At 37.6% G+C, this 26,603-nt stretch overlaps 1 protein-coding gene across 8 annotated transcripts in view; it reads left to right on the forward strand.

Annotated features, from left to right (window-relative positions):
- The window catches only part of MELK (maternal embryonic leucine zipper kinase), a 95,644-nt gene extending 69,288 nt beyond the window's left edge, over window positions 1-26,356 (forward strand). For all 8 annotated transcript variants that reach the window (XM_077912549.1, XM_077912544.1, XM_077912543.1 and 5 more), the window contains 7 exons: window positions 1,311-1,442; window positions 5,332-5,454; window positions 9,724-9,955; window positions 14,014-14,110; window positions 15,130-15,298; window positions 23,383-23,486; window positions 25,857-26,356. In XM_077912549.1, the coding sequence (XP_077768675.1) occupies window positions 1,311-1,442; window positions 5,332-5,454; window positions 9,724-9,955; window positions 14,014-14,110; window positions 15,130-15,298; window positions 23,383-23,486; window positions 25,857-26,034 (1,035 nt within the window). In that variant the 3' untranslated portion in view covers window positions 26,035-26,356. The remainder of the gene's footprint in view (window positions 1-1,310; window positions 1,443-5,331; window positions 5,455-9,723; window positions 9,956-14,013; window positions 14,111-15,129; window positions 15,299-23,382; window positions 23,487-25,856) is intronic.
- Window positions 26,357-26,603: the final 247 nt, after the last annotated feature.

Below are 26,603 nucleotides of genomic sequence, written 5' to 3' on the forward strand. Positions count from 1 at the left end.
TGTGGGGAGCCTACTTCCTCCCTCTGCCTATGTCTCTGCTTCTCTCTCTGTCTCTCATGAATAAATAAATAAAATCTTAAAAAAAAAAAAAAAAAAGAAAAGAAATGAGAAGACCATGGAATAATATTTTCAGAACTATGAAAATTATTATCATCCTAGAATTCTGTACTCAGCCAAACTAGAATCAAGTGTGAGGATGGAATGCAGTCATTTATCAGATGTGCAGGATCACGCAAATTTACCTCCCATTCATCCACCTCAGAAAGTTACTGGAGGAGCTATTCCACCAAAAGAAGAAAGAGGAATATTTGGAATCAGGGAAACTAGGGACACTTTGTAGATTAGAGATGAAGGGCATCCCTAGACTGATAGTTGAGTTGCAGGTTGAAAAAGAAGCCAGTCCAGAGTGGAGCAAGGAATGCAGACATGGAATATCTTCAAAAGGGCAATGGAAGAGGGAACAAATTAGCTGGTGTGTATGGACATGCTGAGAAGGTAAAGAGTGCTGGAGAGTGTGGAGTTGAATTAGTAAGATAAGTAACTGCCTCTTTTTTATGTTTAATTTTGGGAAAAACCAAGATACAAAGGAAAGAAATGCAAGGGTAGCACCCTGCATAGTTTAGCTGCAGTTCTGTACTGGTAAGATATTAGAATATTTATCTACTCATTGATAAAGAACTCCTACTCTGAGTGCCCTCCCTGTTATCTCTTACCTCCCTTAGGTCTCCTGGGTACCTCCTTAGGACCCAGTGATTAAAAGGTTAATAATTGTCATGGCAAAGGTGCCTCACCTCTCAGTTCAGGGTACCCTACTCCCCCTCTGTTCAGGGTACCAATTAAGTATTTGAACATTCCCCCTACTCAGTAGTGAATACTATTTATATAATCATAATAGTGTAAATATTGATTTAACTAAAAATTGCGATAAAATTATAGTAGGAGGATGCAAGGAGGAAGAATGTATAGGGCAGGAAGGAGTTGTAGTAGAACTAAATCCTTATTTTTGATACTAGGAAATTCACAGATAATATGTGAAGCTGAAAAAAAATTTAAAGCTATATAAACAACATAGAAACAGTAGAAATACTAAAAGTATTTAAAGGTGGTTCCCTCTGAGGAACAGAAACTCTGTGTGTGTGTGTGTGTGTGTGTGTGTGTGTGTGTGTGTGTGTGAGAGAGAGAGAGAGAGAGAGAGAGAGAGAGAGATGGTATAAGAGATTGCAATTTCTTTGAATGGAAAAAAAATTAAAACATTATTTCGAAAAACAACTTTAGTCTTCTAAATAAATTGATTTTATTTTTTTTTCCAGTGGCAGTATGATCACCTCACTGCTACCTATCTTCTGCTTCTAGCCAAGAAGGCTCGGGGAAAACCAGTTCGCTTAAGGCTTCCTTCTTTTTCCTGTGGACTAGCCAGTGCTACCCCATTCACAAACATCAAGGTAAATGTCAGACCTTTTGTGTGAACACTTGCTGCTTTTTTTTTTTTTTTTTTTTTAAGGGGGGAATAGGGAGAGGGAGAATCTTTTAAAAAATTTATTATATACAACTCTAAAAATAAGAGTTTTTACATGGCATTGAACTAATCCTCTCCTCCCCTCTGTTTTTCACAAAAGTAATTTCTGATTGTTGTAGAAAAATTTTAAGCCACAGATAAGCTAAAGGAAATAGAACTTATCCATGAACCTACCTCCTGTAGGTTTAATTGGACTGTATCTTTCCGGTCCTTTTTAGTATGTTTATTTATGTAATTTAAGTATATACAAGTGCTTTTATTTTTTATTTTTTTTTTTAATTTATTTATGATAGTCACACAGACAGAGAGAGAGAGAGAGGCAGAGACATAGGCAGAGGGAGAAGCAGGCTCCATGCACCGGGAGCCTGACGTGGGATTCGATCTCGGGTCTCCAGGATCGTGCTCTGGGCCAAAGGGCAGGCGCTAAACCGCTGCGCCACCCAGGGATCCCTACAAGTGCTTTTAAAAGATACCATATTACTGCATCATGGATAAAAATTTTAAAAATTGTTAAGATTTCTGAAGGGGGATATATTATACTTTGTACCACATAAAATAATTTAATGAATATTTTGATATTCATTTGTGTTGATTGTTTAGGTTTTGTTTTGAGAAGTAATTATAGCTTATGTAACTCAAATTTCTTGTATGAATTTGTGGTGACCATATTATTTTTTTTTTTATTTTTGTCTCCTTTGTCTCATTTTTCTTTGTCATGAGCATTTAGAATGGTGCAAAAGCTTTACATTTTTGGAAGCACTGTATCATTCCTAAGATTAGTCTTTGTCTTCTGTCTGATTCTTTGTTATCTAAAATCCTGCCTTCCAAATCCTTTGCTGGCTGGGTATGGAACTTTGTAATATAGTAAATCTTCCCTTTGATTAATTTAGGTTGCAATTTAAGTTATTCCAGCACTAGGAAATTGTACTTTTAGTATTCTCGGAGAGAGGTAATTAGTTCTTTTTACAGAATCCATTATAGTCCAAATGACTGTGTAGGTGAGGCGATTTTATTCCTTTAGGACTCAAAACTGTTAAAAAGAAAAAAAAGGCCACCTTTTTAATGATCTTGTGTTTAATCTCCCTCTGACCCCCCTGATTTGCTTTACCGCTTCATTTATTTTATTTTTCCTTAAAATCATTTATTTATTTATTTATTTATTTATTCATTCATTCATTCATTCATTCATTCATTCATGAGAGACACACAGAGAGAGAGAGGCAGAGACACAGGCAGAGGGAGAAGCAGGCTCCATGTAGGAAGCCTAATGTGGGATTCGATTCCGGGACTCCAGGATCATGCCCTGAGCCAAAGGCAGACGCTCAACCACTGAGTCACCCAGGCGTCCCTACTGCTTCATTTAGAACTCTCTTTTTGGTACTTGTCAATCATCTGCTGCAGATATAAGGGATCTTCTGTTCTTCCCAGATCCTGCCAGTCCCTTCTTCCTTCCCTAGTTGATCTTTTGACCAAACTAAGCATTAAAAGTGTCAGTAGCTGTTATGTAAAGGAATCTCTGAAGTGAGATAATGTTATTCCTGGGTTGGGTTTTCTTGTCTGTTCTTTTTTTTTTTTAAGATTTTATTTTTATTTATTAACGAGAGACACACAGAGGTAGAGACATGGGCAGAAGGAGGAGAAGCCGGTCCTGTGCAGGGACCCTGATGCGGGACTTGATCCCAGGACTCCAGGATCACACCCTGAGCCAAAGGCTGATGCTCAACCACTGAGCCACCCAGGTGTCTGTCCCTCTTGTCTGTTCTTGAAGAGTTTTATTGGATTGGTGAATACCCCATGCCCAGACAGATCTTTTACCCATGGACTTCATGAGTTGTCCTGTCACTCATCCTGCCTACATTGCTGGACCCTTTAATCTCTCAGGCTGAAATGAATACCTTTAGGTCTGGGAGGATACAAAATCATGAACTCTGTTCTTTTCTTTTCTTTTTTAAGATTTTATTTATTTTATTCATTAGAGACACAGAGAGAGAGGCAGAGACATAGGCAGAGGGAGAAGTAGGCCCCCTATGGGGATCCTGCTGCAGGACTGGATCCCAGGACCCTGGGACGATGACCTGAGCCAAGGGCAGATGCTCAACCACTGAGCCACCCAGGTGTCCCATGAACTCTGTTTCTGATCAAGGTAGTTTCAGAAAGGAATTAGATAAGTCTGTACTTATAATTAATTTTATATTAAATTATATACAATGATATATATTAATTTATAATAAACCTTATTAATAAACTTCAGCTAAATTTTTACATTTATGATACCTTAGTTAATAGGCATGAGACATTTTCCTAAGTCACTGAATTTTCTTATATCTGATTGGTCTGATCTCAATTCATCTGCTTATAACATTTATGAAGTACTCAAACGGAAACAATCTGGGAAGATGCTTACTCTTCTCTTTCAACTAATGAGCATTGACCCTGATCATGTAATTATTTGGGCATTTATGTTATTTAATCAATTTTTATGGTAGGCAGACATTTTAATGACAAAAAATGGAGCAGAAATCAAATTTTAGGTTGTTTTCTGGTTTTATGCAAATCATTGAAATGTGAAACAAGGTTCCTTTGTACTCTTCTCCCCCTTGATAAAATCCCTTTTTTTCTGGGGTATTATTTATAAGAAAGTAGGTAATCCTGAACTATTAATTAATAGATGGTGTTTTCAGTGAAACAATAATACAGTCTGATCCAAGAAGCACAGAAGACTGTATCATCAACATATCATTAGCATTTTCAGGCCTATGCTTGCTCTGTAACAGTTAAGTTGATGCAAAACATACATAAAGATAACACTATACTGGAATAGTAGCTGATGGGTGCCAATAAGGGCCTAGAAGTGTGCTCTAGTGGCTCTAGGAAGGGAGTGATCACCATAGGTGATCCAAGCTGGATCTGTGGTCAAGTCTAGAAAAAAATGGAAAAGAAGGAACACAGTATTCAAGGCAGGGTAAATAAATAAGCAAAATCTGAGGCACCTAACTGTGCTTGATATGTCTGTTGGCAGTCACCAGACTTTAGTTAAGATGGAGAGGTCAAGTAGGGGAAAGGTGAGAGGAAGAGGAGGAGGAAGTGATCTGGGAGGGTACGGGAGATCTAGATTGTAGAGAACCTTGAAATGTCATATCAGAAGGGTTAGACTAGGTATGCTAGGGTTATAACTAGGGTTATGCTATAGGTAATGGGAACCATTGATTTTTGAACAAGATAGGATAAGTCACTGACGTGACTATAATTTAAATTTTTTAAATTTAAATTCAATTAATTAGCATATATTATTTGTTTCCGAGGTAGAGGTCAGTGATTCATCAGTCTTATGTAATACCCAGTGCTCATTGTATCATATGCTGTCTCCAGTATTCATCACCCAGTTATCCCATCTCCTTCCCACCTCCCCTCCAGTGACCCTCAATTTGTTTCCTACGATTAAGTGTCTTTTCTCTCTGTCCCCCTCTCTGATTTCATCTTGTTTTATTTTTTCCTCTCTCCCCTATGATCCTGTTTTGTTTCTTAAATACCGCACACGAGTGAGATCATATAATAATTGTCTCTCTGATTGACTTATTTCACTTAGCGTAAGTAATATCCTCTAGTTCCATCCACAGTCCTTGAAAATGGCAAGATTTCTTTTCTTTTCTTTTTTTTTTTTTTATGGCTGAGTAGTAGTCCTTTAATGGTGAGCTCCTTCAGTATATTATCTCTGCTTTGTTTCTGCGTCAGGGCCTTGCCCTTTGCCTTGAACATACTCTTTTAAAAATTGAATCATGATGGTGTTGTCTCTAAACTCTTCTGATTTTCAATAGTCAAAGAATCTGAGTCTAGAAGATATGACAACAAGTGATGAAAACTGTGTGGCTGGATTGATAGACTATGACTGGTGTGGAGACAGTTCATCAACAGGTGTGGCCACTCCACAAACACCACAGGTTGGTTATTTGTATTACTATTTAAAGCAGTATATGTTATCTTAATTATAAAAACATCCAGACTCTAATGTGATATGTATAGTAGTAGTTCTGTGTAATATGCAGTATTGTGTATGTGCTTGTGAATTTAATGAATTCCTAAATCATTGAAAACATTAATGAGAAATTGTTGGAATATAAACGGAAGGGAAGCCAGTTATTTCCAAGTTGAAGAAAGCCAAGATTCCATTTTGGAGCATTTTCCTGCTCCTCTTTTTGCTTTTCTTGTCTTTTTACTCCCCTCTCCTGCCCTCCCCTTCCTTCTTCTCCTCTCCCCTCTCCTGCCCTACCCTCTCCAAAAATAATATATAGCTTACATATAGTTAATGATTCACCATTTTAATGTATGATTCTGTGTGTTTTGACAAATGCATACCATGTAACCTTCATCAAAATTAAGAACAGTTCTGTTGCACCCTCAAATTCCCTCATGCGTCTTTGTGGTCAACTCCATATTCCTCCCAACTCAGAGAAGCAACTGATTTGTTTTTTTCTCCTTCTGATGATTTTTTTTTTTTAATCTTACTTGGTGTTTGTTGAACTTAGTGGATGTACAGTGAATGTTACTCCTCTGCTCTCTCTGAGGGGGCCACAAGGAGTGTACTCCTTCCTACAGTAGTGAAATGCAGGAGCAGGTATGCATGTTTCTGCTCAGAGAATCACACTAGAGACTTAGAATCCGGAGTTTTTACTGGGGGCTGGTTACACAGGCTCTCTTTGTCGGTATAATCAGTCATAATTACAGAAATTCTAGATTGCTAGAAGGAAAGCTGCTGTTCATCATTAATCACACTGCTTGTAGTCTATACAGCCTAGTACAGCAAGGTTTGGTGCCCCAGCTGTGCAAACAGACTTATCCCAACAGTGTTTGGAACTTTCTAAAACCTGAGTTCCCAGCTTCCAGCCGGGACCTACTATGCTAACTCTGGTGCACAGCAAGGCCTGTTACATATGTGTAAGAGTCCTATTGTGTGTATACTTAGGAGTGGAATGAGTATCTTCAACTTTACCAGCCAATTTTTCCCCCAAAGTGGTTGTATTAATTTTACTTCAACCAGCAGTAGAAGAGTGTTCCCATTGTTCCACATATTTATTAATATTGATATTTTTAGCTATTTAATATTTAAATAGTTTCTAATCTAGTGAGTATAAAGTTATATCTCCACTGTTGAAAAGTCAACTCTTTCACCACCATGTCTTCAGTGATTCTTCAATCATATATCAAGTTGTTGTAGGAGTTGTGTCTGTTTCTGGGCTATATTTTGTTTTATTGGTTTATTTTCACCAATACTATACTTCTTAATTACTTAAATTTTATAATTGTTCTTCTGTTGGTTGGCCAATTTCCTCCCATCTTATTCTTCTTTAGGAATGTTTTGGCTATTATTCTTGCCCCTTTGCATTTTCATACACATGTTAGAATCATTCTGAAACTTCATGGACACTGAAAAATTGAAATTACATTGAATTTAAGATTCAACCTGGAAAAAAAAAAAGATTCAACTTGGTAGAAATTGAAATCTGGACCCTCAGATCCCACTACCCTTAAACAGTAAATCTCTTCATTTATTAGGTTTTAGGTAGTTGCTTTCAATAAAGTCTTATACATTTCCCCAAAAAAGGCTTGTATTTTTTATTAGATTTATTCCTAAGTACTCTTATTTTTTTATTGCTATTGGAAATGGTAGGTTTTTTAAAATCACATTTTCTGCTACTGGTGTATAGATATAAAATTGATTTTTGTTTATTGATCTTATATTCAACTTTCCTAAACTCTTAAGTTCTTATGTTGTTTGCTTATTCGTTTGTTTGAGAGTGAGTGTGTTAGTGTGGGGTGGAGGATGGTGGGGTTGGGGTGGGGGTTGGGGAAAGGGCAGAAGGAGAGGGAGAGAATCTTAAGCAGACTCCATGCTGAGCAGGGAACCTGATGCAGGGCTTGATTTCACAACCCTGAGATCACAACCTGAGCCAAAACGAAGAGTCAGGGCACCTGGGTGGCTCAGTGGGTTGAACATCTGCCTTTGGATCAGGTCATGATTCCATGATCCTGGGATCAAGCCCCACATTGGGCTCCCTGCTCAGTAGGGAGTCTGCTTCTCCCTTTTCTCTCTCTCTCTCTCTCTCTCTCTCTCTCTCTCTGCAGCTCCCCCGCCCTCCTGTTTTTTCTCTCTCTCTCAAATAAATAAATAAAATCTTCAAAAACAACAACAGTCAGAGGTTAACCAGCTGAGCCACCCAGACTCCTGTCTGTATATTTTTTGAGTGTTCTATATAGAAAAGTATATCATCTATGGATGACAGTTTTTTTTCTAATTCTCATGCCTTTAATATTCTCTCTTTTATTACTATATTCAGTAGACCTAGCAATATAGCAGACACTCTGTGTTCTTCCCAACTGTAAAAAAAAAAAAAAAAAAAAATGCTGCTTTTATCATTAAATATGTTTGTTTTCTCTCTCTCCCTCTTATACCTTCTTCCCCTCCACACTCTTTTTCTCCCTCTCCCCCTCTTTGTCATTCTTCTGCTCTCCCCACTGCACGTCCCCATCTCTTATTTTTCAGATTAAGACATGTTTTTCATTTAGTCCTGGTTTGCTAAGATTTGTTTAAAAATCACAAATCTCTGTTGCAGAAAACAGATTGATTAAGATTTACCTATTGAAATAATCATCTATTTTTGTTCCTTTCATTAGTTAAGGTAGTTTGTTGTATATCAACAATTTTGATGTTAAACCAGTCTTGTATTCTTTACGTAAGCCCAGTTAACTATTTTTTTTTAATACATTGTTTGGTTTTGTTTGCTAACATTTTGTTCAGAATTTTTGCCTCTATGTTCTTAAATGAAATTGGCCTATAATTTTCTTTCTCTTATACCTTTTTTTCTTTTGAAAAATTTAATTTTGTTATTACAGAAGTAATACATAGGTATATTCATCTTATAAAACATTCAAACAATATAGAACAATGTCGAATAATGAAAGACTTTCCTCTCCTTGTATTCCATTCCATTTTGTATTAATCTTATCTGATTTTGGTATTGTGATTATATTAGACTTGTAAAATGAATTGGGATGTGTTCCTTTTTTATTCTTTGGAATTTTTTTAAAAAAGATTTTATTTATTTATGAGAGAGAGAGAGAGAGAGCAAGTGAGAGAGTGCATGAGTAGGTGGAGGGGCAGAGGGAGAGGGAGAAGCAGACTCCCACTGAGCAGGGAGCCCAAAGTAGGGCTCGATCCCAGGACCCCAGGGATCATGACCTGAGCCAAAGGCAAACACTTACCTGACTGAGCCACCCAGGTGGTCTCCTCCTGGAATGTTTTTTTAAGAGCTAGGGATTATATTTTCCTTGAATGCAGGGGGGACCATGCAGGTAGTATGAATTTGGTACTCAAACCTATGTGAAATTACAAATTATTATTATTATTATTTTTTGAAATTACAAATTATTAAAGGAGATTTTTGCTTCTCTAGAGCCAAGGCCAGGCCAGACACATTTCACGCCAACTCCTTTCCAGGACAGATTTATATTTAATTCACCCTTTCATTTTAGCTGTAGCCCAATCTGGCTTTTTTTGAGAGGTTTGGTTGTAACTTACCACCTTGCATACTCTAAGGTTTCCATGGCTGTTATAGCCCATGCTGTTAGTTATCCAAGATAGAGTAGATAGGTGCCCTTGGAGCTAGGACAGTTTTGGCCTTCATTATGTCTCTGGATTCATGCTCCTCTTTTTAGTTTAGCCTCTGAGGATTTTCCTTATTTTTTTGCAAGCTCAACCATAAATTCAAAAGGATTAAATATTTAGTATCCAACTTTTCCATTAGAGTATTTTAACACGGTTTTTCTGCTCTAATCATTGACTAAACTTTGATTTTTTGGTACATACTAGAGACAAACCATGGCAATCTAGGCATGGGAAATAGTTCTTAGGGATTTATTTGTGGCCATTCTCAGTATTGCCTGAGATCTGGTTATATTTGATTTAACATTTAGCCTGAAACATGTTGAAATGATATGTCAATAGAACAGACTAAAGTAATCTACATGTACTAAAGAGAACTGAATATACATTTTCAAACTCCCTGGTATTGCCAATAATATCCTTTTGAGAGTATTTCATTTTAATAAAAATGATGCAAGGTAATTTGCAAATGATTAAGGCACGTTGTAGAGAAATTGACATTTTTTCTTGTCAGTGTGCTTTATCCAGTAACTTTTTTTTTTTTTTCCAGTTTGCCAAGCATTGGACAGAATCAAATGGTCTGGAATCTAAATCATTAACTCCAGTATTATGCAGAGCATCTGCTGATAAATTAAAGAACAAAGAGAATGTATATATGCCTAAGTCTGCTGTAAAGGATGATGACTGCTTTGTATTTCCTGAGCCAAAGACTCCAGTTAATAAGAGCCAGTATAAGAGAGAAATACTCTGTACACCAAATCATTACACTACACCCTCAAAAGGTATTTGCTATATGGACTAATCAGTGGCAACATACTTCAAATTCCGTTCTTCTTACCATCTAAATAAACTTAGAGCAGGTCAGAAATGACTAGCATTGCTCTAAGGAATTTCTGCTTCTTTATCATGTTAATTGCATTGATTGAAATGAAAGCATATTAGTCAACTTCTAATTTTTCTTAAGTGAATTTTTTCTTTTTTTCACATATATAGAATTGAATCATAGCATCATAGAATATCAAAACCAAGAGGCAAGTTAGAGCTCATTTCATCCACCTGCCTTTTTCACAGCTGAAGAACCCGAACCTCAGAAGAATGATTTGCCCAAGGTCATATATCCAGGGTTAGACTTGCTTTCTCCTTTGCCTCTACTTATCATGGCTAAAGCTGAAGTCTCTGCTGAGCCCTTCTTACTCGTCTAGCTCTCCAGTTCTGGGATCTGATCCTGCTCTTGCCCATATTCCAGCGGACAGGAGAGACCTGTGATGTCCTTCTAGATATCTAGATCTGTGTCCGGATGTTACAACTTTCTCATTACCTTTGGTTTCCTGGTCAGCTCAGTCATCACCAGTTATATAAGCTGTTTCCTTTATGACACCTCACTGTTTTCTTCCTGGCCTTATTTGGGCATGTTCTGTTTTGTCATTGTGCCTCTTAAGACAGTGCTTAGAACTGAACCCAGTTTTCTAGTACCAAGTCTCCTCTAGTACCAAGTCTCAAGGATGAGACGGTAAGTGTCACAAGAGTAGAGATTGTCTGCTGTGTTTATGGCAGCATAGTGTAGTCTAGGAGGAGCCGTGTTTATTGTCTGGTGCATAGTAGATTCCCATTGCCTTGTGTGTGGTGGGACTATACCTGTTGAATGAAGGAATACAAAAAATTAGAGAGAGCCTGAGGGGTATGTATGTATGTATGTATTTATTTTTAAAGATTTTATTTATTGATTCATGATAGACATAGAGAGAGAGAGAGAGAGGCAGAGACACAGGCAGAGGGGGAAGCAGGCTCCATGCTGGGAGCCCAACGCAGGACTCGATCCCGGGACTCCAGGATTGTGCCCTGGGCTAAAGGCAGGTGCTAAACCACTGAGCCACCAGGGATCCCCCTGAGGGGTTTTATTTACTGTAATATAGTCTGTCACATTAAAATGACCCCTAAACTTTTGGCCGTATTTCCAGCAATTGTGACCTTCTCTTGATTTTGAGAGAGAGAGAAAGTGCAAGTGGGAGGAGCAGACAGAGAGGGAGAGAGAGAATCTCAAGCAGGCTCCATACTCAGCACAGAGCCCAACATGAAGCTTGATCTCATGACCCTGAGATCAATGACCTGAGCCAAAATCTAGAGTCAGAGACTTAATTGTCTGAGCCACCCAGGAGTCCCTAACCTACTTGTTTTATATTAAGAGCCTCATGAACCCAAATTCTGAGACTGCCATGTGAACTGCTGTTAAATCACATCCTTCCCTCGTGCTTTCAGTTTACTAATGTGGCTGATAGCCAGTTCCAGAGCTCTATTTCTTTCTTTCTTTTTTTTTTTTTTAAGATTTCATTTGTTCATTCATGAGAGACACAGAGAGAGAGAGAGAGAGAGAGAGGCAGAGATACAGGCAGAGGGAGAAGCGGGCTCCATGCAGGGAGCCTGACGTGGGGATCCATCCCGGGACTCCAGGATCACGCCCTGGGCTGAAGGCAGGCGCCAAACCGCTGAGCCACCCAGGGATCCCCCAGAGCTCTATTTCTTATAAAGAAAGTATGAAAAACTTTGCCAGAATATTTATTGGGAGTTCTATTATTATGTTAATGGCCTTCTCATTCATCAGCTCAGACAACGCTTTCCCCAGAATTGTGAGGCTAGTTTGCTGTGATAAGCATTTGTGGCTGCCTGGTGTTGTTATGAGGTTTCAGTGAGATAACCTTGGATATAGTGGGACCTTAGTAGTAGCTGCTATTGCGTTTTTTTTCTAATGAGGGGTGTTCCTCTTCTGTTATTTGTTAATAGAGCTACAACATCCTTTGTGAGTCAGGGAGTTGGGTAGTAAGATAAGATGGACTTTAGCTATTGAGGCCTTTTTTTTAAGCCTTTGAATGTTTATAATCCCTTCTGTTACTCTGTGTGTGTGTATGCTTTAACTTAAAATTTTTTTTAAGATTTATTCATTTATTTTTTAGAGAGAGTATTTGTATGTGTACATGCGTTTATGCAGTGGGAAGAAGGGCAGAGGGAGAGATAATCCTCCAGCAGACTGTTCTCTGAGCCTGGAGCCCGACATGTGACTCAGTCCCAGAACCCCGAGATTGTGACTTGCTGAAATCAAGTCAGCTGCTCAGCCGACTGAGCTGCCCAAGTGCCCCTGTGTTTTTTTTAACTTTTTATGTAGTTCTGAAGGTTTTGACATTTGGATAGTTTGGAATTTAGTCTTAAAGTGTCATCAGTTTGCATGTCTTATCCCTGTGACAAAAACTGTGTTGGTCAAAAGGAATTATTGGCTATTTTTCTTTAAACACAAGAGCCATCCACGGAAGCTAATAGCTGAAGCTCCGACTGATAGTTTTCATTAGCGCTTTGCATTTGACTTTTACTCTGAGTCATTTTTGACATTAGCATTAATCACTTTTCTGAACCTTGTACAATCCAGTCAGTGACAGTTTATCAAAGATTAACTATGTATAGTAGTAGATACTCTTTGTATACCAAGATGAAAACTATTTTCAGAGATACCCTTTCAGTGATCTTTTCTTGTTCTTGTGGAACCAGTGAAAATAGTACTGAATAGTCATAAAGAAAAATAAAAGGCTTTTAAAAAACTTGATATCATATACTTATAAAGTATTATTATTTCTAAAGGGTATGTAACTTTTAGATCATGAACAGAAAGTTAGCTAATCATTGGTAACCAGATTTGTTATTGTGAATTTGTCAGAAACTGGATACAGATACCCTACTAGAATCAAGCACAAAATTCTAGAATAGGGAATATAAAAATAGCCAAAGCTGTTTAATAACTTTTGTCAAGCCTTCACAGGGACTGTTTTCTTTGTCTAACAGGAGTTGAGTAGGATTAGGAATTGAATTAACACTTCTCAATACTATTTCACTTAGAAGGATAAATTGGATTCTTGTATAAGTACAGGTTGATTTTTATTTATAGAAAGTATCAGGGCACCTGGGTGGCTCAGTGGTTGAGCATCTGCCTTTGACTCGGGTTATGATCCTGGGGTACTAGGATTGAGTCCTGCATTAGGCTCCCTGCAGGGAGTCTGCTTCTCCCTCTGCCTATGTCTCTGCCTCTTTCTCTGTGTCTCTCATGAATAAATAAATAAAATCTTTTTTTTTTAATTTATTTTTTATTGGTGTTCAATTTACTAACATACAGAATAACCCCCAGTGCCCGTCACCCATTCACTCCCACCCCCCGTCCTCCTCCCCTTCTACCACCCCTAGTTCGTTTCCCAGAGTTAGCAGTCTTTACGTTCTGTCTCCCTTTCTGATATTTCCCACACATTTCTTCTCCCTAAAATCTTTTCTTTTTAAAAAAAAGGAGAATCAGGGATCCCTGGGTGGCGCAGCGGTTTAGCGCCTGCCTTTGGCCCAGGGCGCGATCCTGGAGACCTGAGATCAAATCCCACATTGGGCTCCCGGTGCATGGAGTCTGCTTCTCCCTCTGCCTGTGTCTCTGCCTCTTTCTCTCTCTCTCTGTGACTATCATAAATAAATAAATAAATAAAAATTTAAAAAAAAAAAAGGAGAATCAGTAGTCATAAAATCTGTATTAATGTGATCTATTTAAATTTGTCATATAATATTTAAAATAGGAATTTAAGCATGGCCTTCATTTTGCAATGAAGGAAAAGAGGAGCCACACATGCAAAGCAAAATGATTTTGTTTTTTATTATAAATCACATGAAACATTTCTTTAAATAATTAGAACCTTAACAGCACTGGCCAAGTGATTACAATATTTCTGAATCAATGAATAAGTGATGTATGTGTTATTGATAGAAGTTTTGAAACCATAATATGTCACCTGCATATGGTTTGTGTTTCTTGTTTTTCTAATAGCTAGAAACCAGTGCCTGAAAGAAACCCCAATTAAAATGCCAATAAATTCAGCAGGGACAGAGAAGTTAATGACAGGTGTCATTAGCCCTGAGAGGAGGTAAGTATTCTGTTTTTTATTCTTTGATCCTCAGTATATGTAACCAGATTTCCTTTTTTCATGTATGATAAACCTGATTAAAGTAACAAACCATTGTATAAATGTAGGAATGTTTAGCAGAATGACGATGGTCTATGGCCACTCCTGGAGCTGTTGCTGCTGCCTTCCTTGTGGGATAGAATTCTGAAACTCATCAGGAGTAGGACTGGCAGGCACCTTGACATACAGAAGGCTTGGAAACAGTGGCCCTGGGCCCAGACACATAATACCATTTTTGAGGCTCATCTTTTCCCATGCTTCTGCCAGTAGAATATAGACATCCACTCACAGATAGCAGTTGCCCAAATAGTAAAGATACCAATGAAAGTTTCAAAGAAAACTCATTCCTTTTATATGGACAGTTCTATAGCATTGGTGACCCTTCCTTGTCTTTTACAGCTATTTTTAAAAGCAGGATCCATTTTGAGGACAATTGAGGAAATTAGACTGTGAACTAGATATTAAACAGTACTATGGCATCATTATTAAATTTCTTGATGTTGTGTTGGTATTTTGGTTATGTAGAAAATGTCCTTATTCACTGGTTATGTGTCCTTATTCATTGGTTTCAGGGTGAAGTTTCATATGTCTTCAGGCAGGTATTTTCAGATAGTTCAGGAAAGATGTATATATATTTAATATATTTACTTATCTATATAAGTAGAGAAAGAAAATGTGATAAAACGTGATAAAATATTAACAGCTGTTGAATCTAAGAGGATATGTGGATGTTTGGTGTGCTACTCACTCAACTTTTCTGTATATTGACTTTTAATAAAAGGCTAGGGGCAAAATAGTTTTGCCAAGTGACAGTTGGCCCAGAGGCGGAGTGATGGCTTCATTCCAGTGGGAAATGGCTTTAGTGCTCCCTAAGGAATGAGGTGGTCTGGCCTTGGTATACTCGAGTGTCCTGTGAAAGTTCCAACTGCCAGGAGGTCCTTCTTTACTCATGGGTTTAAAAATTTTTTTTTTTTTTTAAGATGTCGCTCAGTGGAACTAGATCTCAACCAAGCACATGTAGAGGACACTCCAAAAAGAAAAGGAACCAAAGTGTTTGGGAGCCTTGAAAGGGGGTTGGATAAGGTTATCACTGTGCTTACCAGGAGCAAAAAGAAGGGCTCTGCCAAAGATGGGCCAAGAAGACTAAAGGTAAGTGAACTTGAATTCTGCAATATGGATTTCTGAAGCTGACTGCTAACTGGACTTTTTTTTTTTTTTTTTATAAAAGAAGTACTAAATTGAATGAATTGATAATTTTTTATTTCATGCGTTTTAATGCAGTGGGCTTTGAGGATGCAGAGGTAAATTCCTTTCAAGGAGCAAATAACTATAATGCAAATACTTAGGTATAGCGATTAATCACAAAGGCAACATGGAGTTGGGGAAACATGGGGCAGATATTAGCTTAATTCTTATATCTCTGGCCTATAGAAGAGTCCCTGACATGTGGGTACCTTTGTAGGCCCTCACAAATATTTGAATGCATGGGAAGTGAATTGGAACTTTGAGTGTGATGTATGTGAAGAAAATAGTGAGCAGTAGACTAGGAAAGTAGGCTGGCAGGTCTTCACAGGCCTAACAGGTTTGGACCTCGTTTGATAATCCTATTATGCTTTAAAAGCCTTAATATGTCAGTGGTATGGACAGTATTTTCAAGGAAAGGAAAAAGAGGTTTTAAAGGAAAGGAAAAAGAGGTTATTAGTGGGTCTCAAGTCCTTCTTACTCTCTGAAATTCTCTCTGCATTTCTTCAAACATCTAATGAATGACATTTTTGTTCGGGGGAAGTAAAAGATAAAGGTATGAATAAGATACAGCTTGTGTCACCGAGGATCTGGTGGAGTGGCCATGAAGACGGCAGAGTTGTTGCTCTGTGCTGTATAAAAACATGTTCCAAGAGGTGTGGGGCACGAAGGAAGGCAGAGCAGATGGCACTGTTCCCTGTGGTTTGGGGAATGAGTCTGGTTAGTTTTTGCACTGAGACTCTCATTTGGAGCAAACCTGGACAGGTTTGGGGAAGGAAATTGGTGAACTGTTGGGCAGGAGTGTGGTTCGGGGGGGATGTTCATTTATGTCCTGTTTTAAAGTAGAAGAAGGGTATCCCGGGTGGCTCAGCAGTTTAGTGCTGCTTTTGGCCCAGGGCGTGATCCTGGAGACCCAGAATCGAGTCCCATGTCAGGCTCCCTGAATGGAGGCTGCTTCTCCCTCTGCCTGTGTCTCTGCCTCTCTCTCTCTCTCTCTGTGTCTGTCATGAATAAATAAATAAAATCTTTAGAAAAAAAAGAAGATAGGACTTATTTGTACATTAATATTTGTTGCCTTGTTGAACTTGAATAACTTGAACTGAGAAGTTTTGCACATGGCTATTTATTAGGTATATTTTGTCTTATTGTTCTAAGATTTCTCTAGATGGAGACAGTTATGAAATATTTCAAACCTGACATTGGGATTAAGAAAACCATAGTGTCATTTCCCTGAAAAACATTAGATAAAATTAAGGAAACATGTCCAATCATGTACATTATTGAGAAGCTAAGCAGTTACCAAATACTGATGGATAATATCCTAAAAACGTTTACCTGTATAAATTGTTTGGAATCTGAATGCATTTTCCAGTAGGAACTGCTGTGTTAGTTGGCTTTCCAGGTATTCCCTAATACTTCCAGGATATAGGTTGGGAATGAGAAGATGGTTCTAGCCTCAGCTTCATCCTATGTAGCTTGGATAAGTCATTTTATTTGTGATGGCCTCAATTTCCTTGTTTGTAAAAACTGGAGATAATTTCTACCCCAACAACTTCGCAGGCCTGGGATATGAAGAAAGCTGTCTCTGTGAGATGCACGTGAAACACTCTATTATATATTATAGAAGGTGTTCCAGTGTTTGAGTAGCATTGTTTCTATCCATGTGTTGAGCATTTTAACCCCAATGGAGCAGAACCGCAGTCCTAATTAGCATACACCTAATACTGGAAACTTGACCTAACTTTGGATCTTTAACCCTTTATAAAGCTTTAAGTTTTTGAGAACTGCATGGCTTGTTTTAGGGAATTAGTTTCATTTTTTCCTCCCTACTTCTTTTTTTTTTTTTTTAAATCTTTTTTTTATTTATTTTTATTTATTTATGATAGTCACAGAGAGAGAGAGAGAGAGGCAGAGACACAGGCAGAGGGAGAAGCAGGCTCCATGCACCGGGAGCCCGATGCGGGATTCGATCCCGGGTCTCCAGGATCGCGCCCTGGGCCAAAGGCAGGCGCCAAACCGCTGCGCCACCCAGGGATCCCTCCTCCCTACTTCTTATATTAAAAAATTTTAAACTCACAGAAAGCATAAAAGGATGGTACAAAGAATACCTTGTTTGTTAAGCTAGCAAACCATATGTAGCTAAGCCCTCTTGTAGGAAGCGCTCTGTAAAAATCAAATTTAAATAGATAAACTAGGATTAATTATTTTACAAAAAGAATCACTAAAATTGTGATTTGGAAGTGTTCTTATTATTATCTTGACAAAGCCAATTTAGTTTGGTGAAACAGCCCTAGATGGGGACCCAGGAGACAGACAGCCCTGTCATTGCTTTTATAACATGAAGCTGTGTCCCTAAACTGCAGTCATTTAACTCATCTTCATGTTGGCATATCATCTGTACTGGCATTTTCTTTATAGTGACTCTTTAAAAAAAAAAAAAAAAGATTTATAGAGGTATAATTGACATAACTAAACTATACATATTAGAAATGGATGATTAATATACTTTGGCATTATATAGACACCTGTGAAGCTATCACCACAATCAAGGTGACTAAGGTTTTAAAAACTTGGGTTTATTTTTTAAAAATTTTTTAAAGTTTTATTTATTTATTTTAGAGAGGGAGATAAAAACATGTATATGCAAGTGGGGGGAGAGGGGGAGAGAAGAGAGAGAGGGAAAAAGAAAGGAAGAGAGAGGGAGAGAGGGAGAGAATTTTCAAGCAGACTCTGCTGAGTGTGGAGCCTGACACTGGGTGTGGTCTCACAATTCTGAGATCATGACCTGAGCCAAAATCAAGAGTTAGATGCTTGACTGACTGAGCCAACCAGGAGCCCCTTGAATTATTTTTTTTTTTTTTTTCCCTTGAATTATTTTTAAAGAAACTATAATTTATTAGTTTTTGCTAGTTGTATTTTTCTTTTTCTTTTTCTTTTTTTTCTTTTTCTTTTCTTTTCTTTACTTTTCTTTTTTTTTTTAAAGATTTTATTTATTTATTCATGAGAGACACAGAGAGAGACACAGAGAGGCAGAGACGCAGGTAGAGGGAGAAACAGGCTCCATGCAGGGGGCCTGATGTGGGACTCGATCCCAGGGTCTCCAGGATCAGGCCCTGGGCTGAAGGTGGTGCTAAACCACTGAGCCACCTGGGCTGCCCTAGTTATATTTTTTTAAATGAGATTGGAACAAATATGCAAATACTAAAATAAAAATGTAGTTGACCGTCGAACAACATGGTTTTGAACCGTGTGGGTCACTTTGAGTGTGGTGTATTTTTTCAACAAATAGGTTAAAAAAAAAAAAAAAGGTTAGGAAAATTTGGGGGGATTTATGACACTTTGGAAAAACTCAAAAACTGCATAGCCTAGAAATATTAAAAAAAATTAAGAAAAAGGTATGTCATAAATGCATAAGATAAATGTAGATATTAGTCTATTTTATCATTTACTACCATAAGATATAAACAAATATATTATAAAAAGTTAAAATTTATCAAAACCTATGCACAAAATATACTGTACATGGAGCCATTCACAGTTGAAAGAAATGTGAAGAAGCTTAAAGATGCAGTATTAGGGGATCCCTGGGTGGCGCAGCGGTTTAGCGCCTGCCTTTGGCCCAGGACGCGATCCTGGAGACCCGGGATCGAATCCCACTTCGGGCTCCCGGTGCATGGAACCTGCTTCTCCCTCTGCCTATGTCTCTGCCTCTCTCTCTCTCTCTCTCTCTCTCTCTCTCTCTGTGACTATCATAAATAAATAAAATTTTTAAAAAAAGATGCAGTATTAAATAACTGCATAAAATCAACTGTAATACATGCTGTACTACTGTAATAATTTCGTAGCTACCTTATGTTGCTCTTGTGGTGAGTTCGTGTTGCAAATATTTGCTTAAAAACACTGTGGGGGTGCCTGGGTGGCTCAGTGGGTTAAGTGTCCAGCTCTTGATTTCAACTCAGGTCATGATCTCGGGTCCTGAGATTGAGTCTCACATCAAGCTCCCTGTTCAGCAGGGAGTCTGCTTGTCATTCTCCCTCTGGTCCTCCCCTTGCTGGTGCTCTCTCTCTCAGATAAATAAATAAAATCTTAAAAATAAATAAAAAAAATAAAGTTAAATAATATCCTACTAAAACTGCTGTGTGGTGCTAATCACTTCGATGTGTGTGTTCATCTCTTCAGTAAATTGTTATCACAGTAAAAAATGATCTCTTGTGGTTCTTGCGTATTTTTCATCATCTTTAGTGCAATGACATAAACCTTGAATAACACTAGGGGACCCATATGAAGTGCTCCTAGTGATGCTGGAAGTGCTCCGAGGAAGCACAGAAAAGTCATGACATTACAAGAAAAATTTGCATTGCTTGATATATATCATAGATTGAGGTCTGCAGCTTCAGTCACCCACCATTTCAAGATAAATGAATCCAGTATAAGGACCATTGTTTTTTTAAAAAAGGGAACTTCATGAAGCCCTTGCTGCGGCTGTACCAACAGGCACAAAAACCTTTACTTTTTGCAAAAATACTTAAAAAAAAAATCTCATTGAAAATGCAGCTTTTATGTAGATACAGGATTAAAAGACAGAAAGGCATATCTATAAACTTTAATATGATTTGAGAAAAGATGAGGTCATATTATGACAACTTAAAGCAAAAGGAAGGTGAGGTATCTAAAGCTTGAGAATTTAATGCCAGTAAAGGATGGTTTGATAATTTTAGAAAGAGGTTTGGCTTAAAAAATGTCAAGATGACAGGAGAAGCAACTTCTATAGGGACCAAGAGGCAGTAGATACCAGTTCCCAGATGCCATTAAGAAAATCATTGAGGAAAGAGGATATCTTCCTGAACAGATTTTTAATGCAGACAAAAATACTCTATTCTTGGGGGAAAATGCCACAAAAGACATAAATTAGTAAGAAAGAAAAATGAGCACCAGCATTTAAGGTAGGGAGGGATAGGCTAGCTCTGTTTTATGCAGCATAGTCGGGTTTTTGATCAACACTGCCCTTGTTTATATAGCTGCTAACTTCCGAGTCTTGAAGGAAAAAGGTGACCACTAGCTGCTTATCTTTTGGTTGTACAAGAAGGTCTGGACAATGAGAACCCTTTTTCTTTTCCTGTTTTTAAAAAAAGATTTTATTTATTTATTTGAGAGAGAGCTAGTGAGCACAATCTGGGGAAGGGACGGAGAGGGAGAAGCAGACTCCTCGCTGAGCAGGGAGCCTGATATAGGACCTGGGATCATGACCTGAGCAGCAGGAAGACACTTAACCAGCTGAGCCACCAGGCACTCCAAACCCTTTCTCTGAATTGATTCCATCAGTGCTTTGTTCCTAGGTCAAGAAGTACCTTGCCAGTAAGGTCCTGCCTTTTAAAGTTCTTTTAATATTGGACAATGCTGCTGGGCCTCCCAGAACCCCATGAGTTCACACTGAAGGTATCAAAGTGGTCTGCTTGTCCCCAAACACAATATCTTCAATTCAGCATCAAGAAAAGGGGGTCATAAGGACCTTTAAGGCTCATTACACCCAGTACTCTCTGGAAAGTATTGTCAGTGTTATGGAAGAGAACGTCATGAAAGTCTAGAAGGATTACATCATTGAAGGTGCCATTGTTGTAACAGAAAAAGTCATGAAAGCCATCAAGCCTGAAACAATAAATTTCTGCTGGAGAAAACTGTCCCTATGTTGTGCGTGATTTCACAGGATTTACGACAGAGCCGAGCAAGGAAATCATGAAAGGGTTTGTGGTTATGGCAAAAAAAGGTGTGTATGGGGAAGGTTTCAAGATATGGATTTGGGGAAATTCAAGAGCTGATGGACACCACACCAGAAGAACTAACAGAAGATGTGTCAGTAGAGATAAGTGCTTCTGAACCAGTGACAGATAATGAGGAAGAAGATGTAGAAGAATCACTGCCAGAAAACAAATTGACATTAGGCAATCTGGCAGAAGGGTTTCGATGATTCGAGACTACTTCTGATTTCTTTTATGACATGGACCTCTTTATGATATGAGCACTGAAACGAAAGCAAACCATTAAAGGAGGATTGGTACCATATGGGAACCATTTTTAGAGAAATGGAAAAGCATAAAGTCAGATAGAAATTACGATATATTTCCATAAAGTTCCACCAAATGTGCCTGTCCCTCCCACCTGCACTTCTACCTCTTCCACCCCTGAGACAGCAAGACCAACCTCTACTCTTCCTTCTCCTTCTCAGCCCACTCAACATGAAGATGGGGATGAAGGCCTTTGTGATGATCCACTTTCACTTAATGAGCAGTAAATAATCATGCCATACAGTTAATAAATTTATCTATTGTGTGTGTGTGTGTCTTTGTGTGAACATCTAAGAGCTGTACGACAATCATATGAGACATGTTTGTGTCATCATTACCTAAGTATTCATTGTGTAGAACATTGTGCGCCAGACTCATAGATGTGATAGCCTATCTTTACTTAGACATAAGGTGAGTGATTTAATATAAAATTAATAATGTGTTAGTTTTCTTACTGTTGTATAACTTTACTTTCAAAGAATTACGTTACTGTGGAATATGCTTCTCTTGTGATTATCAGCTTATCATCACCAGCAGATGGTTTTTAAAAAAATAAAACCGTGTTTCTAATACCATATTATGAATATGACTGTGTTACTATATCCCATAAAAATTATATAACCATTTATTCATTAGTGTATAGGCTAAGCTACTGTGAAGCAATCGTATTGATTACACTAGGCTACCATGAAGCAATAATATTGCTGCTTTTTTGTTATCAATGTATGAATCATTATAAATCTGTAAATAAATACGACTTTCTTTTTCATATCTTTTTCATTTTTGATATCTAGTGTTAGTAATACATATAATATCTATAGTGTTTTATGTCATAAGACAATATTGATGTCAGTACTAATAGATAATAGAGGATTCATCTTGTAAACAATATAAATTTATGGTATTGATAAACATAGTACAGTACTGTAAATGTATTTTCATTCTCTATTTTTTTAAAGATTTTATTTATTTATTCATGAGAGGCACAGGGAGAGAGGCAGAGACATAAGCAGAGGGAGAAGAGGCTCCCTGCAGGGAGCCCAATGCAGGACTCAATCCCAGGACCCCAGGATCACAACCTGAACCAAAGGCAGACATTCAACCACTGAGCCACCCAGATACCCTCTTCCTTATTCTCTAAAAATAACATTTTTTTTCTTTAGCTTGCTTTATCATAAAGGTATAGTATATAATACATATAGAGGCGCCTGGGCAGCTCAGTTAAGCATCCAACTCTTAATTTCGGCTCAGATCATGATCTCAGGGGCTGTGAGGTGGAGGCCTGCTCAGTATGGAGCCTGCTTGGGATTCTCTCCCTTTGCCCCTTCTGCCCCCAGCTCCTGCTCACATGCTCTGTCTCTCTCTAAAAAACAAAAGTAAAATAACAAAAAAAATACATTAACATACAGAATATGTGTTAATTGATTATAACGTTTTCAGTTAGCAGTAGGCTATTAAGTTTGGGGGGAGTCCAAAGTTATATGTGGATTTTTGTCTTTATAGGTCAGTGCCTCTAACCCCTGCATTGTTTACAGGTCAACTATATATACAAACCACATTTTCTAGGATATTTGTTTCATTTCCTATAATTTACTTTTTAGGACTATTAATATCTCTAGCATAGCATAGGAAGGGAGAAACCAGCTCAGATGGATGTTAATTAATATTTACGTATTTCTTTAAAAAGATTGGTAGGAGAGGAAGATGAAATGTTAAAAACGATGATATGAATGTAGTCATTAGTGGACACGATTTCTTCAAGCTTTCCAGTGCCATCTTACTTCAGCTTATTAAGAGTTGGTTGTAAATTTTTTCTGGAAATGTTTCCCTTTGAACCGGTACTGTAATAAATTTGAGATCTTTAAATTAGAATGGTCTTTGTGTTAATGTAAAGATTTACTTCTTACCCCTTCTTTTTCTTTTTTTAAGCTTCACTATAATGTGACTACAACCAGATTAGTGAATCCAGATCAACTCTTGAATGAAATAATGTCTATTCTTCCAAAGAAGCACGTTGACTTTGTACAAAAGGGGTAAGAAGCACACTTAGAGGCTTTTGCATTTATTGATTGATGTCTTTTGAACTTCGAGATGACATGTACTGATTCTTTTCTTTTTAAAAAATATTTCTCCCACCTCATTTTCATCAAAAAAGCTTTTATGGTAGTGTCATTGTTCATAATTTTGTTTCTTTGGTGTTATATGAGCTAGTGCCATTTGGCACCGCTTTCAAAGTTAGACTTTTCAAAATAGAAAAATCTGAACTTCTTCGAGTTTTCTTTTTCAGTACTCTATTTTCCTTTGATGTTCTGCTTTTCAATATTTTTTATTTTTAAATATTTTATTTATTCATGAGAGACACACACACACAGAGAGAGAGAGAGAATGAGAGAGACAGGCAGAGGGAGAAGCAGGCTCCATGCAGGGAGCCCGACATGGGACTCGATCCCGGGTCTCCAGGATCACGCCCTAGGCTGAAGGCGGCGCTAAACCGCTGAGCCACCAGGGCTGCCCATCAATAATATTTATAAATTGTAATCTAGATTTGTGAGATACCTCAAACCAATTAGGGATTTAAGTAGAACCCTTTCCTTTATGACTTCTTGTTGAACTGGGTTTTCAGCACTTTAGGAAATTATTTCACCTGAACTCTTTCCCACTGTTGAGTGAGCTGCCAGCAAAACCTCCATGGCTATGATCTTATGGTCTGAATGGCCAAACCACTTATACCTAAGAGGTTCTTATTTATAAGTATTTACAGTCATGTCTCTTTAAAATTTCACTATTGAGGCAGATAAATAGAGCCACTAATGGATATAACAAAATATTTAACTAGAATATTCAATGTAGAGTAAGGGTTTAAGAAATAATCTTTTGGAAAAGTAATTTTATTTTTCATCTGTAAATGTTGGCAAGCATTCCTTACCTGAACCCTGGCTTTCTTCTTTAGGCGTCATCAGAACACATAGTAACTCATAACACATAAGAACTCTGGCCTGTTCTTCGTGATTGGGTTTGAGTGATGGTTCCAGAATCTCTAGCCAAATCTGTATCAGAAAGCTTTCAATAATCTTTCCTTCAGCATATGATCTCTCTTCCAGATCACCAACTAGCTGTTAACCAATAACTTACTCTTCTAGCTTCCTGATCAACTGCAAAGTCTCTGCTTTGACCCTTTTTTTCCTTTTTTACTTTTCTGTTTGTTTTTAACTTCTTTGTGACAAGGCAGAACAAAAGCTAAGTTTTTTGGTGGTGTGATGTTACTAATCTTGGGTATATTCCATTATTACCTTTTTCCAAGGCAGAAGAATTGGTTTTTCTCTTCCCTATGACTGAATTGCTCTATGCTTCATATTCCCATTGGGAACCTTAACTATAGGGTACTCCTTTTGGCATTTATCCAAATGACTGCCCATTTTTAAGCGATCAAGACCCCAAACACAGAACTAAATTAGCAAGCCAAAGGATGATATTTTGTGAATCCTCATAGCACACAACAGATACAAGTAATTTCTTCACATTTCTGTGGAGAATTATCTGCCCCTAAATATTTAGGGAACTAATATTTAAAATCAATCCTATTGTTTATTATTTATTGGAGATTAGTAAGACAAATTAAAATATCAGGCAAACTAATTAAAAAATTGATTTAAATGAATTCGATTTATCTAACTTTGCAGGAGTGTACCTGTTTCTTAAGATATGTTTAAGGCTTCATTTGGAGGGGGCCTTTCCATCATCAGAGTTGTTGTGTTGCAGTTCTAATTACATATACCATGTGTTTCAGCCTTGGGAATATACCATCTCTATGGACCTTCTGTTAAAACTCTGCCATAAAGTGTAATGATCATAACCTCTTACTACTATTAGAAAAATCTCTAAAACCTACACCCTTCTGACAAGGTGGTAGCTTCAGTCTTATTTATATGAAAGAATTTCCTGATAAGGTGCACATAAAAAAATATTCTTAATCTTCCCCACATTTTCCTTTGTTGTGAACATTGTGGAAATGGCCTAATGTTTATGGATTACACTGTTGAAAGAGATGCATAAAGAAGGCCAGAAGATTTCTTGAGCATGAATGGCATGGGTAGCTGTAAAAGAAGGGCTTTTCTTTGGACAAGAGAAAAATTCTGATAAAGCCTTCCTTTTTTTTTTTTTTTTTTTTTTAAGCCTTCCATTTTTATTCTTTCATAAGATCCTAGTTCAGCTTCTGGGGAAAGACCAGTCATGCTCCATGACTAGGGTATAGCTAAGTCATTTGGAAACTGTAAGTAGTAATAGATCACTTAATATGAAATAAGGGTTCATTTTCTCCACTGGCCTCCTAGAGGCTTAGAAATCTCTTATACAGAATATTCATGGTTCTCCTATTAACTGGTTTCTTGTCTTGTTTTTCGTAGCTATACACTGAAGTGTCAAACACAGTCAGATTTTGGTAAAGTGACAATGCAATTTGAACTAGAAGTGTGCCAGCTTCAAAAACCCGATGTGGTGGGTATCAGGCGGCAGCGGATTAAGGGTGATGCCTGGGTTTACAAGAGATTAGTGGAAGACATCCTGTCTAGCTGCAAGGTATAATTGTTGGATGGTTTCCTCCCCATCCTGGATGAATATGAGTGTGATCGGTTTGATTTTTAAAGTCCATTGGAACTACAGACTTGTTTCTAAAGAGCCGTCTTAAAGACCAATATCTTTCTGTTTTTAGACAAAGGTATTTTGCAAAGTAATCTAAGGCGTGCCCATCTGTCATTATCTATTACTGTCTTTTATAATCATGTGGTTTTGTATATTAATAACTGTTGACTTTCCTAGATTCACTCCCATATGTGAAAGTAAGCTCTTAACTATGTCTCCTTTTAATGTGTTATTTCTTTCTGAAATAAAATCATTTGTGAATATAGCAGGCTTCTCCTCTTCTTTGTATTTGATTTTGATCCAAATAAAACCTCAAATGGGCTTCCTGACTATTAAGTAGAGACTATTTGGAGATATTTTATCTGTTATCAAATATGCCTTGGGCAGAAAAACAGATAAGAATTCATTTGCATAATTTTTTCCTGTCTCTGATTTAAGTAGGATTTATTGAGATCGTTAACTAAGTCACAGCTGTGGTTACCAGAGTTAAACAACACATTTAATATGTTGAA

The sequence above is a fragment of the Canis aureus genome, chromosome 10 (genome assembly GCF_053574225.1).
Source record: "Canis aureus isolate CA01 chromosome 10, VMU_Caureus_v.1.0, whole genome shotgun sequence".
Classification (NCBI taxonomy): domain Eukaryota; kingdom Metazoa; phylum Chordata; class Mammalia; order Carnivora; family Canidae; genus Canis; species Canis aureus.